Below are 10,012 nucleotides of genomic sequence, written 5' to 3'. Positions count from 1 at the left end.
TTAGCCAGGATGGTCTCGATCTCCTGACCTCGTGATCCGCCTGTCTCAGCCTCCCAAAGTGCTGGGATTACAGGCTTGAGCCACCGTGCCCAGCCCTCCGCATCTTATTTAAAAAAAAAAAAACCACTGAGGTGTGTTTGACGCGTGCCTGTTTCCCCGAGTGCAGGAATACGAGAAGGCCTTAAAGTATGTCCGCGGGTTGCTGCAGACAGAGCCCCAGAACAACCAGGCCAAGGAACTGGAGCGGCTCATTGACAAGGCCATGAAGAAAGGTGACAGCCTCGGCCCCTTTGTTCAGCCCTGCTCTTCCCCATGCCTGGGCGCTTTGGTCTCTCTGAAAATGAACCCCTGCAGGCAGCCCCTCAGCCCCACCCCTTCCAGTCCTTAGAGCCCCTTGCCCTGCGACTCCAGGTAGGGGTGTGCCTCTGTTGAGGAGCAGGGCTGGCAGAAGGGGACGGGCTCCTGACACTGTCCCTTTCCTTCCCCAGATGGACTCGTGGGCATGGCCATCGTGGGAGGCATGGCCCTCGGTGTGGCGGGACTGGCCGGACTCATCGGACTTGCTGTGTCCAAGTCCAAATCCTGAAGGAGGCGTGGGAGCCCATGGAGAATGCTCCAGGAGGGCCCATCCATCCTTGCTGTCCCTTCCCTGTTCTCCCCCTGCACCCCTGTCTCTGTCCTCTGTGGCCTTCAACTAACTTCTGCTCCCCTGAGTCCTGTTCTTCAGCCCCAAATCATGTGCTTTGGGATGAGTGTAAATAAAACGGGGCTGTGGCTTGGGAACCCCCGTGTCTGCATTGAGGGGAGGGGTGGGTTCCGAACGCTGGGCACAGGGGGCGGAGGTGTCACTCCTGGTCCTCTCCTGCCCCTGCCCTCCAGGTTGGCACGGGGTTCTTTGTCCACTGCGCAGCCCAGAGCCCACACCCGTCCTTCCTCCCTTTCCTGAAGCCACGTCCTTGAGAGTTGAGAGTTCCGGGCTTGGAGACCCGGGGCTTTTCTATGGTCCCAGAGTTGTGAGAGGAGGCAGTGACCGGAGCAGGGGTGGGCAGAACTGCGGGGTCAGGCCGGGCTTCAGGCCTGCGTTCTCCTCTGACCCACTCAGCTGCCTCTGTGGACTTTTCCACAGCAAGCCCCCTTGGCTTCCTCCTCCCCGACCTCCCCTCCCCTCCCTTTTTCTTCCTGTGGCCTCCCCTTCCTCCTACCTCCTCCTCCTCCAGGGATGGGGGGGCCCGGTGCGGGAAGGAATCCTGCATCTGGTATGGAGTAGGCGGGGGTCCTGGGAGGGGTCAGAGCCCAGGGCGCCCCAGCTCTCACCTGTGGGCTGGAAGGTCAGGACTCCGCCCCACCTGGCCAGTTTTGCCCCCTCGTGCCAGGCTCGGCATGGGCCTGTTTTGCTTCACTGCATACCTCTCGTTCCACAGCCCAGGCCAGCTCAGCCAGGAGTGGGGAGGAGACACCTGAGGGGAGGCCAGAGAAGCCCAGCAGGGCGGTGGGACCAGGGAGGTGTGCAGCCAGCACTGATGGCCCCCAGGGACAGAGCCCTAGGGAACTGGAGCAGGAGATAAGAGTGTCCACTCTGGGACAGGTGCTCTGCACTGGCTCGGGATGGGAACCCAGAGGCTGCTAATCCATCATCATTAACGAATAGAGTGGGTGACAGTCCCGATAACTGGGAACAGGTTGCAGAGCTTAGCCACAGGATCACGCTCCAGGCTCCTGGCAGCAGGACCAGCTCGATGCTGAGTCAAAGATCAACTTAGGAGGAAATTCGACTTTTGGGCGAGAGCGACTCCCTGGTGGCCTCACTCAGCCCTGCGGCACTCACATCCAGGACAGTCCCCGGTGCTGAGCGCTGGTTATGTGCAGGGGGCTTGACTCCCTGGTCCCAACAAGGTCTTAGTGTGTTGCCCAGGCTGGTCTTGAACTCCTGAGTTTAAGTGGTCCTCTTAGCCCAGCCTCCCAAAGTGCTAGGATTTCAGGCGAGAGCCACTGTGCCTGACCCCTGGTCCCAGTTCTCAGGATAGCCCAGCAGTAAGCAGTCGGGTCTGTCATTGACAGAGCAGAAGCAGGCTCAGGGAACTAACACTCCCTGCCTGAGTTCCCTGGTGAATGGATTGTGGGGCCGAGTTCCAGTCCAGGCTGGATGGAGCCCAGAGCTGTGGGTCTCCCATTCTCCTGTCCCCTCATTCCAGCTTCGTCTTCCTTAAGAGACTCACATGCCCCAACCCCTCAGTCTGCGAGTATCTTAGATTGTTCTCAGGGTCCCTCCATCCTTCTCCACTGAAGGCTGCTGTTCATTCTCTCTCTGTCTCTGTCCCTTATTGCTCTCACGTCTGTCTCTATCATCTTTTCACTCCTTGACCCTCTTACTCCGTTCTCTGGCCCCCAATGAAAGCTGAGTCAGACAGATGCTTCCCCTCAGTTCCCAGTACCTCCCCTGGGGGCCCCTCGTTGGCTGTATCGTCAGTGGCTCCAGGGTAAGTCTGCCCCCCCCACCCTCGTGGGGCGGGGAGCCCGGGGCAGCCCAGTGGCTGGGGGGAGGGGGTGGACTTTTGGCCCGTTTCGGTTATTCCCTCCATCTCGTCAACAGCTGCCGCGTGCAGGCTTAGCTCATTCCTCTGACCTGCCAGGAAGCAGAGAAACCCAGAGAGCAGGAGGGAGGCAGAAACCTGGAGGCAGAAAGTGGAGACGGACCTGAGCCCGAGGAAGACACAGGCAGAGGCCGAGGTTGATTCTACCCCAGCCCGTCCAGACAACTCTCCTTAGCCGCAGCCCCTTCCAGTTCCCTAGGGGTTCTGCCCCTCCCCCTCTCTGGGGCACCAGCCCCCCAGGGCCCTGCATCCCACCATGTCGATGGCTGTGGAAACCTTTGGCTTCTTCATGGCAGCCGTGGGGCTGCTGATGCTGGGGGTGACTCTGCCAAACAGCTACTGGCGAGTGTCCACCGTGCACGGGAACGTCATCACCACCAACACCATCTTCGAGAACCTCTGGTTTAGCTGTGCCACCGACTCCCTGGGCGTCTACAACTGCTGGGAGTTCCCGTCCATGCTGGCCCTCTCTGGTATGGGGTGGGGAGCGCTCCAGGGGGAGAGGGCGGTGGGGAAAAGCTGCAGAGACCCCAGGGGAGGGCGGGTACTGCCGTGAGGATGCAGGGAGCCCTGGATTAAGCTCTGGGGGTCTGGGTTCCTGCAGCCAGGAGGGCTGGGGACGGCCCCTGCCTAGAACTGGAGTGAAGACCTTGCCACACGTGGCCCCCTGCGCTAGCGTGGCAGTTTTAGCTGTTACAGGTGCAGGCACCGGAATCAGACCCCCTTTCCCAGCCCTGTGCTGTGGGCAAATGATGAAACCAGCCTCATGTCACCCACCTGTAGGGTCTGGGTGAGAGTCCCAGTTCCCAGGTGACTGAGAAAGTGCAGAATGTTAATGGGATGTTAACACACACAGGCACTCAGTACAGTTGAGCATGTGTTGGGGATGGGATTGCTGGGGTGGGCAGGGGGAGGCGGCCCCATCTTGGATTCTTGTAGGTTGATCAACTTCCAGGCTCCACAGCCTCCCCAGCCTCACTGTGGGGGCACTGGTCTCCTTGTCTGGCTAATGTCTAAAGGGCCCCTGTGAAGGGAGGCGTCTTGCAACTTGCAGGTTGAGCGTCTGCTTTAAGGAGGCAGTGTGTGTGCAGGTGTGTGGGTCTTTTCGGGGTCTTAGAGGGCTGGAGCCGACAGCTCTTTGGGCCCAGGGCAGTTCTTTCTGTGGCTGCGGCAGCTTCCCACTCCCTGCTCCCTGCTATGATGAGGCCGCCCCACTGTTTCTCCAGGGCAGTCTCCTTTCCGTCTGCCCCATGCCAGAGACCAAGCGCGGGCGACTATGAACTGCGTGTGGTGCCGCTGCACGCCCTCCTGGGTCCTTCAGGGCCAGTCCGCTCAGCAGGCACCGTGTGGCAGGGAAGGAGCCAAGGGCGACACTGGGTGTGAAGCGGGGCTTGAGAGCTCATCCCTGAGGATGTCAGAGCTGCTCTGAGCAGTTAGGGGGCCTGGGTGGGTCTCCTGTGCTCCCACTACTCCCAGCCCCTCCTGAGGCAGTGGCAGAGGCTTTGTGTTTTCATCCATCTCTCCAGGACTGACTGTGTTCAGGGCTGGCGCCCCCCCCCCCGCACCCCAAAAAAAAAAACTATAAAAGCTGAGTACAATCTGGGCCAGAAGCCCAGAGTGCTGAGTGGCCAGAAGGGACACTGGAGGCAGCCCCTACACCCACTTCCCAGACACATCATACTGTGAGGAGGGGGCTCTGCTGTAAGCCTGCACACCTGAGAGGGGCACCCCTGGGAACTGCATGAATGACAGTGCCAGAGTCCCCAGGGCACGGGGGTAGAGGGTGGCTGGGTTCCGGGCCTTGGGCTAGGTGCTTCCACCTACATTATTTCCACGGTGGGGAAGTAGAGGGAATCTTTTACAGAAGCTGAAAAGCCTTGGCAAGGTGCAGCACCCCACCCCGAGTCACACAGGCAGGAGAGGGGAGCCGGGATTCAGACTCCACGGCTGGGGTGGTCCTGGGAAAGAGACCTGACTGTGTCTCCCAACCGTGCTCCCCAACCGCTGGCCATGCAGCCCATGTGCCCCCGGGCTCTTCGATAATCTCTCCATTGACTGCCAGAGCCACCTGGGGACTCAGACTCGTGTGGGCCCCAGAGGGAGTGGCTGGGAGGAAGAAAGTGCTCCTGGAGAACTTTGCCCCTCCTGCCTACCCCCCCACTCTGCACCCTGCATCTCCTGGCAGGGGCCCAGTCTTTCCCCTTCAGCACCAACGGTTATGCCCCACCCGGGAAAGGGGTGCAAGGTCCTTGGAATGCTTGGCAACTATGAAAGACAGAGAAGGGAGGAGAAGGGGGAAGCAAGAGGGAGCCAGCAGTCTCCTTCAGGCCTGAGAAGGGAAACTGAGGCACTGAAAGACTGAGCTAGACTGACTTGGATGGGTCCTGGGCCCAGGATTCCACCTAGATCAGAAACTCGACCACTTGTGGTGGTCCTGAGCTACTCAGGAGGCTGAGCAGGAGGACTGCCTGCACCCAGGAGTTCAATCAAGGCTGCAGTGGTGAGCTGTGGTGGCGCCACTGCACTCCGGCCTGGGCGACAAAGCAAGACCCTGTCTCTAAAATTGCCCTAGACCCTCTGCTATACAGCACTGCTGCCCCCTACCTGTTATTCCAGGAAGAAACCAGGTCAAAATGTGCAGCACTGGGCTAGGACAGTGGGAAGGACTTGGAGTGGAATCACACGTGGGGAAGGCGACAGGGATGCTTAGCTGTGGTTTCTGTAATACCCAGTAACGCGAGAGTAACCTGATAGGGCAGCTGTTCTCAGTCAGGCGACTTTGCACAATGATTGTCATGGCTTGTGGGGAGGGGGTTGCTACTGGCACCCCGTGGGTAGAGGCCAGGGAGGCTTCTGAACATCCCAGAGTGCACAGGACGACCCCCAGAACAGAGTTATCCAGCTCAGGTGTCAAGAGTGCCCAGGAGAAACCTGTAATCCAGGCACAAGCAAAGCATGCCAGGTGCATGGGAGGAGTGGGGAGCGGGGTGGGAAGGGTCCAGATGCCGAAGGAGGGAGGGGTGACTGCAACTGGGTAGGCTGGAGGAGCCCAGGGGAAGGAGAGGACTTGGGGATTGTTAGGTACAAGAGAGCAAGAAGGTGAGGGGGGCCTGGCGCAGTGGCTCATTACTGTAATCCCAGCACTTCAGGAAGCCGAGGCAAACAGATCACTTGGGGTCAGGAGTTCGAGACCAGCCTGGACAACATGGTGAAACTGTCTCTACTAAAAATACAAAAATTAGCTGGGCGTGGTGGTGCATGTCTGTAATCCCAACTACTGGGGAGGTTGAGGCAGGAGAATCACTTGAACCCGGGATTGCAGAGGGGAGGAGATGGGGGGAAAGGCTGACGACTGTGCCTGCCCCCAGGGTATATTCAGGCCTGCCGGGCACTCATGATCACCGCCATCCTCCTGGGCTTCCTCGGCCTCTTGCTGGGCATAGCAGGCCTGCGCTGCACCAACATTGGGGGCCTGGAGCTCTCCAGGAAAGCCAAGCTGGCAGCCACTGCAGGGGCCTTCCACATTCTGGCCGGTAACTGGGGGAAGGTGATGGGGCGGGGCTCTGCATGGCGGTGGGGGTCAGGGGTCCCCCTCGGCCACAGACTTCAGGCTGCTTTGTCCTCACCTCATCTCCAATTCCCGCTCCTCATGCTCACCTCCCCCACCCTGCTGCATGGACACCTGCTTACCCCTGCCTCATCTGTACTCCCCAAATCTGGCAGCAAATCAGCCCAACAGCAGTGTTTCTTGAGCTCCCAGTAGGGGCCAGCCACGGCCAGGTGTGGGAGGGACCTCAAAGATGACAGTGAGGAGCTGCCTCTGGGAGCTTACATCCTGGCTGGGGAGCAGAGTTAGGGTGCACACTGCAGCACACACATACTGCACAACCACAGTACCATACCATGGGGCATGGTGGCTCATGCTTGTAATCCCAGCACTCTGAAAGGCCAAGGCAGGGCCGGGTGCAGTAGCTCACACCTGTAATCCCAGCACTTTGGGAGGCTGAGGTGGGCGGATCACCTGAGGTCAGGAGTTCAAAACCAGCCTGGCCAACATGGTGAAACCCTGTCTTTACTAAAAATACCAAAAAACAAAAATAAAAAATGCCAAGCATGGTGGCAGGCACCTGTAGTCCCACTGACTTGGAGGCTGAGGCAGGAGAATCACTTGAACCTGGAAGGTGGAGGTTGCAGTAAGCCAAGATTGTGCCACTGCACTCCAGCCTGGGTAAAAGAGCGAGACTATCCAAAAAAAAAAAAAGGGCCAAGGCAGGAGAACTGGCTTGAGCCCAGGAGTTCCAGACTAGCCTGGGCAGCACAGTGAGACCCCATCTCAGCAAAAAAACACAATGCCATCTGGCCACCGCTTTTCAATTTGCAGAACATTTCTGCATCCTTGGCCTCACAATAAGTCTTCGAGGTAGGGTGGGTATTTCTGTTTTCCAGAGGTAAAACAGGCCCAGAAAGGTCAGGAGGCTTGCAGGAGGACAAGCCCCTAGTGAGTAGGGTAGTGCTAGCCTGGGGGTCTTCCTGGCTTCAGGAAAGGACGACCCTGGGCTCCCAGGGCCCAGCTGGGCTTTCAAGGGTGGGTGAGATTTGGATGAGGCTCCATCTGGGTGAGGAGATGATGGGATGAAGGCCCTAGAGGTGGGCATGAACTAGGCAGGTCTGGGATCAAAGAGAGAAGAGACAGGAGGAAGTGGAGGTAGTGGGAGATGAGCTGGGTGGGCTGGAGTTGGGGGCCTAAGGGCTACCCTGAGAAGTTGACCCCAGGAAGGAGGAAGGCTTATAAACCGGGGTGGGGAGAAAGGAATTGAGTGAAATTGCTGCTCTTGGACTTGATGCCCCCGTCCTACTCTGGGCAGCCCCTGCCTGCCTCTCCCCCTAAGCCCCTTCCCCGCTATCCCTCCCCCTGGACTGGGGTCCTCCTCCGGTCCCCAGGTATCTGCGGGATGGTGGCCATCTCCTGGTACGCCTTCAACATCACCCGGGACTTCTTCGACCCCTTGTACCCCGGAACCAAGTGAGTGAGGGGACCCCACCCCGCCCTCGGGGCAGCGGATGGGACTCAGCCCTGCCCCCCGGCTGGTGCCTCACTGGTCCCACGCCCACGCGCCGCTTTTGTGCGCAGGTACGAGCTAGGCCCCGCACTCTACCTGGGCTGGAGCGCCTCCCTGATCGCCATCCTGGGTGGCCTCTGCCTCTGCTCCGCCTGCTGCTGGGGCTCTCACGAGGACCCCGCCGCCAGGTGAGCGGGGAGAGGCGCAGGCTGGGGCCGGGCAGGATTGGGGAGATGAGGGCCACGCCCCGGCTCTGACCCGGGCCCCTCGCTGCAGCGCCCGGCTGCCCTACCAGGCTCCGGTGTCCGTGATGCCCGTCGCCACCTCGGACCAAGAAGGCGACAGCAGCTTTGGCAAATACGGCAGGAACGCCTACGTGTAGCAGTTCTGGCCCGTAGGGCCCACTGTCCTTCCCAGTGCCCCAAGGAGAGGGGTCCTGGCCTGGACCCATTCCCCTGTAGTAACCTCAGGGGCCGGCCACGCCCCTGTGTCTTGCACTCCCGCGGCCCCTGCAGGTCAAGAACTGCTCTTGGGAAGTTGCATATCCCCCCCTGAGACTGGATCCCTCATCTTCTGACCCTGGGTTCTGGGCTGTGAAGGGGATGGAGGTGTCCCTGCACGTTTGTCTTCTGTATAAATACATGCATTAATAAATGTATATTGTGATCGTTCAGGGCTTGAAGGTGTCAGAAGCAGCCGGCCAAGCAAGGGGTGGGGGGTGGTGCCAGGGGTCGGTTCAGGTCTTGGACCCCAGACTGTCACCCTGTCCACCACTTTGGGGCTGTGTCGTACATCAAAACAGAAGGGGGTTGCAGGTGACTTCGCGAGTGGCCCATAATTGCTGGTAAGAGTCACCAAGGAGCAGATCCTGGAAGCCCCCACTCCAGGAAACTGGAAATAGCAGAGATGACCCCTGGCCAGCCTGAGATCCCAAGCTGCTCCTTTCACTCTCCTCGCCGGTCTAGTGCAGAGCTGCGTGCCCTGGGCCTGAGCGTGGATGGTTATCAAGAGTGATAGCCTTTTGAAATCCTGTTTAACATTAACTTGGGACTGGTGCAGAGACTTTGGGGAAGGTACAGTACCTTCTAGAAGAGCCTCTGGAGGTCTGTCAGCAGGGGTGTGTGGGCACCTCGGTGGTGTCCACCTCAGACACAGTTCTGGGTTGTGGGTGGGTTTGCTGCAGGCCTACTGGGTGCTGAGCACAGAGCAGCACCCACTTAAGACAGGACAATGAGACCAGGTGTGGTGGCTCATGCCTGTAATCCCAGCACTTTGGGAGGCTGAGGCGGGGGGTGGCAGGGGAGGATCACTTAAGGTCAGGAGTTCGAGACCACCCTGGCCAACATGGTGAAACTCCTTCTCTACTAAAAAAAAAAAAAAAAATTAGCCAGGCATGGTGGTGCATGCCTATAGTCCCAGCTACTCAGGAGGCCAAGGCGGGAGGGTCGCTTGACCCCAGGAGTTGGAGGCTGCAGTGAGCTGTGATTGAACCACTGCACTCCAGCCTGGGCGACAGAGGGAGATCCTGTCTCATAAAAAAGAAAAAGAGAAAACAAAAGGACAATGAGGCCGCTAGGAAGAAGTCTGGTATCCAGTGAAGTGGGGAATGGAGCCCTATCCCAGCACTATCCTCTGCTGTGCGAACAAGTGACCAGTCCCTTGAGGAGCCCTGGATTCTGATCGCAGCCCCCTCCCCTTTCTCCTCCATCTCATTCATTCGCCCTCACCAACTCTCCCCTGGAATGGAGAAATCTGCATCGGCATTCCACCTGTGCCTCTCCCCTGCGCTTTGGAGGTCCATGTATGTTCCCACTACGTGGGCTCCAGACACATCAAATTCATCACTTTCCACAGAGCTGCAGTCCCCATCATCCCTGTCACCAGCATGGCCGACATCTCTGTCTGCAGATGGACAACCTCTCCCTCCCCTCTGCTCCTCTCCTCTGTTCACTGCCAAATCCTCCTGACTCTCCCTCTATGGTGTTTTTCACACCCATCTACTTCTCTCCCTTCTCCACTGCCTGGTCCTGGGGCAGGCCCTCATCCTCTCCTGCCCACCCACTACAGGGTTTCCCCAACTGGGCGTCTCAAGCACGGTTTTCCTAATGCACTCCTGGAGAACCACTGACCACCCTGCCTTGGCAGGTCCTGGCCCCGCTAGAAGAAAGCCCCAGTTATGAACTTGACATGCTGCCTGGCCCTAGCCCACCTTTCCATCCCCATTGCTCCCTTTCCTCTGGATAAACCGTGCTGCACCATCACACCAGGCTGCTTCCTGGGCCCTGGACACACCTTCACATTGGGGCTGGGATCCATTTGGCTGGGCTCCAGCCAGATACACTGGTGCTTTTTTTTCTTTGC

At 58.9% G+C, this 10,012-nt stretch overlaps 2 protein-coding genes across 2 annotated transcripts in view; both read left to right on the top strand.

The window, feature by feature from the left end:
- The window catches only part of FIS1 (fission 1 (mitochondrial outer membrane) homolog (S. cerevisiae)), a 6,573-nt gene extending 5,790 nt beyond the window's left edge, over window positions 1-783 (top strand). Inside the window, exons 4-5 of the mRNA XM_011960036.1 lie at window positions 167-272; window positions 489-783. Coding sequence (XP_011815426.1) covers window positions 167-272; window positions 489-586 — 204 coding nt within the window. The 3' untranslated portion in view covers window positions 587-783. The remainder of the gene's footprint in view (window positions 1-166; window positions 273-488) is intronic.
- Window positions 784-2,451: 1,668 nt separating this feature from the next.
- Window positions 2,452-8,137, top strand: CLDN15 (claudin 15). The gene is made up of 6 exons (XM_011960035.1): window positions 2,452-2,477; window positions 2,591-3,064; window positions 5,960-6,124; window positions 7,533-7,614; window positions 7,723-7,839; window positions 7,928-8,137. The coding sequence occupies exons 2-6, from the start codon at window positions 2,848-2,850 to the stop codon at window positions 8,031-8,033; spliced, it is 687 nt and encodes a 228-aa protein (XP_011815425.1). The 5' UTR covers window positions 2,452-2,477; window positions 2,591-2,847; the 3' UTR covers window positions 8,034-8,137.
- The last annotated feature ends 1,875 nt before the right edge of the window (window positions 8,138-10,012 follow it).

This window comes from Colobus angolensis, unplaced genomic scaffold, assembly GCF_000951035.1.
Source record: "Colobus angolensis palliatus isolate OR3802 unplaced genomic scaffold, Cang.pa_1.0 Scaffold500, whole genome shotgun sequence".
In the NCBI taxonomy this organism is placed as follows: domain Eukaryota; kingdom Metazoa; phylum Chordata; class Mammalia; order Primates; family Cercopithecidae; genus Colobus; species Colobus angolensis.
This window is presented reverse-complemented; position numbering and strand designations above follow the sequence as displayed.

Bases quoted from the DNA above. Each gene is read 5' to 3' on its own strand.
- CLDN15 (XM_011960035.1), top strand. From the start codon at position 2,848: ATGTCGATGGCTGTGGAAACCTTTGGCTTCTTCATGGCAGCCGTGGGG. The intron at 3,065-5,959 runs GTATGGGGTGGG...GCCTGCCCCCAG, and splicing joins GTCCATGCTGGCCCTCTCTG to GGTATATTCAGGCCTGCCGG. The intron at 7,615-7,722 runs GTGAGTGAGGGG...TTTTGTGCGCAG, and splicing joins CCCTTGTACCCCGGAACCAA to GTACGAGCTAGGCCCCGCAC.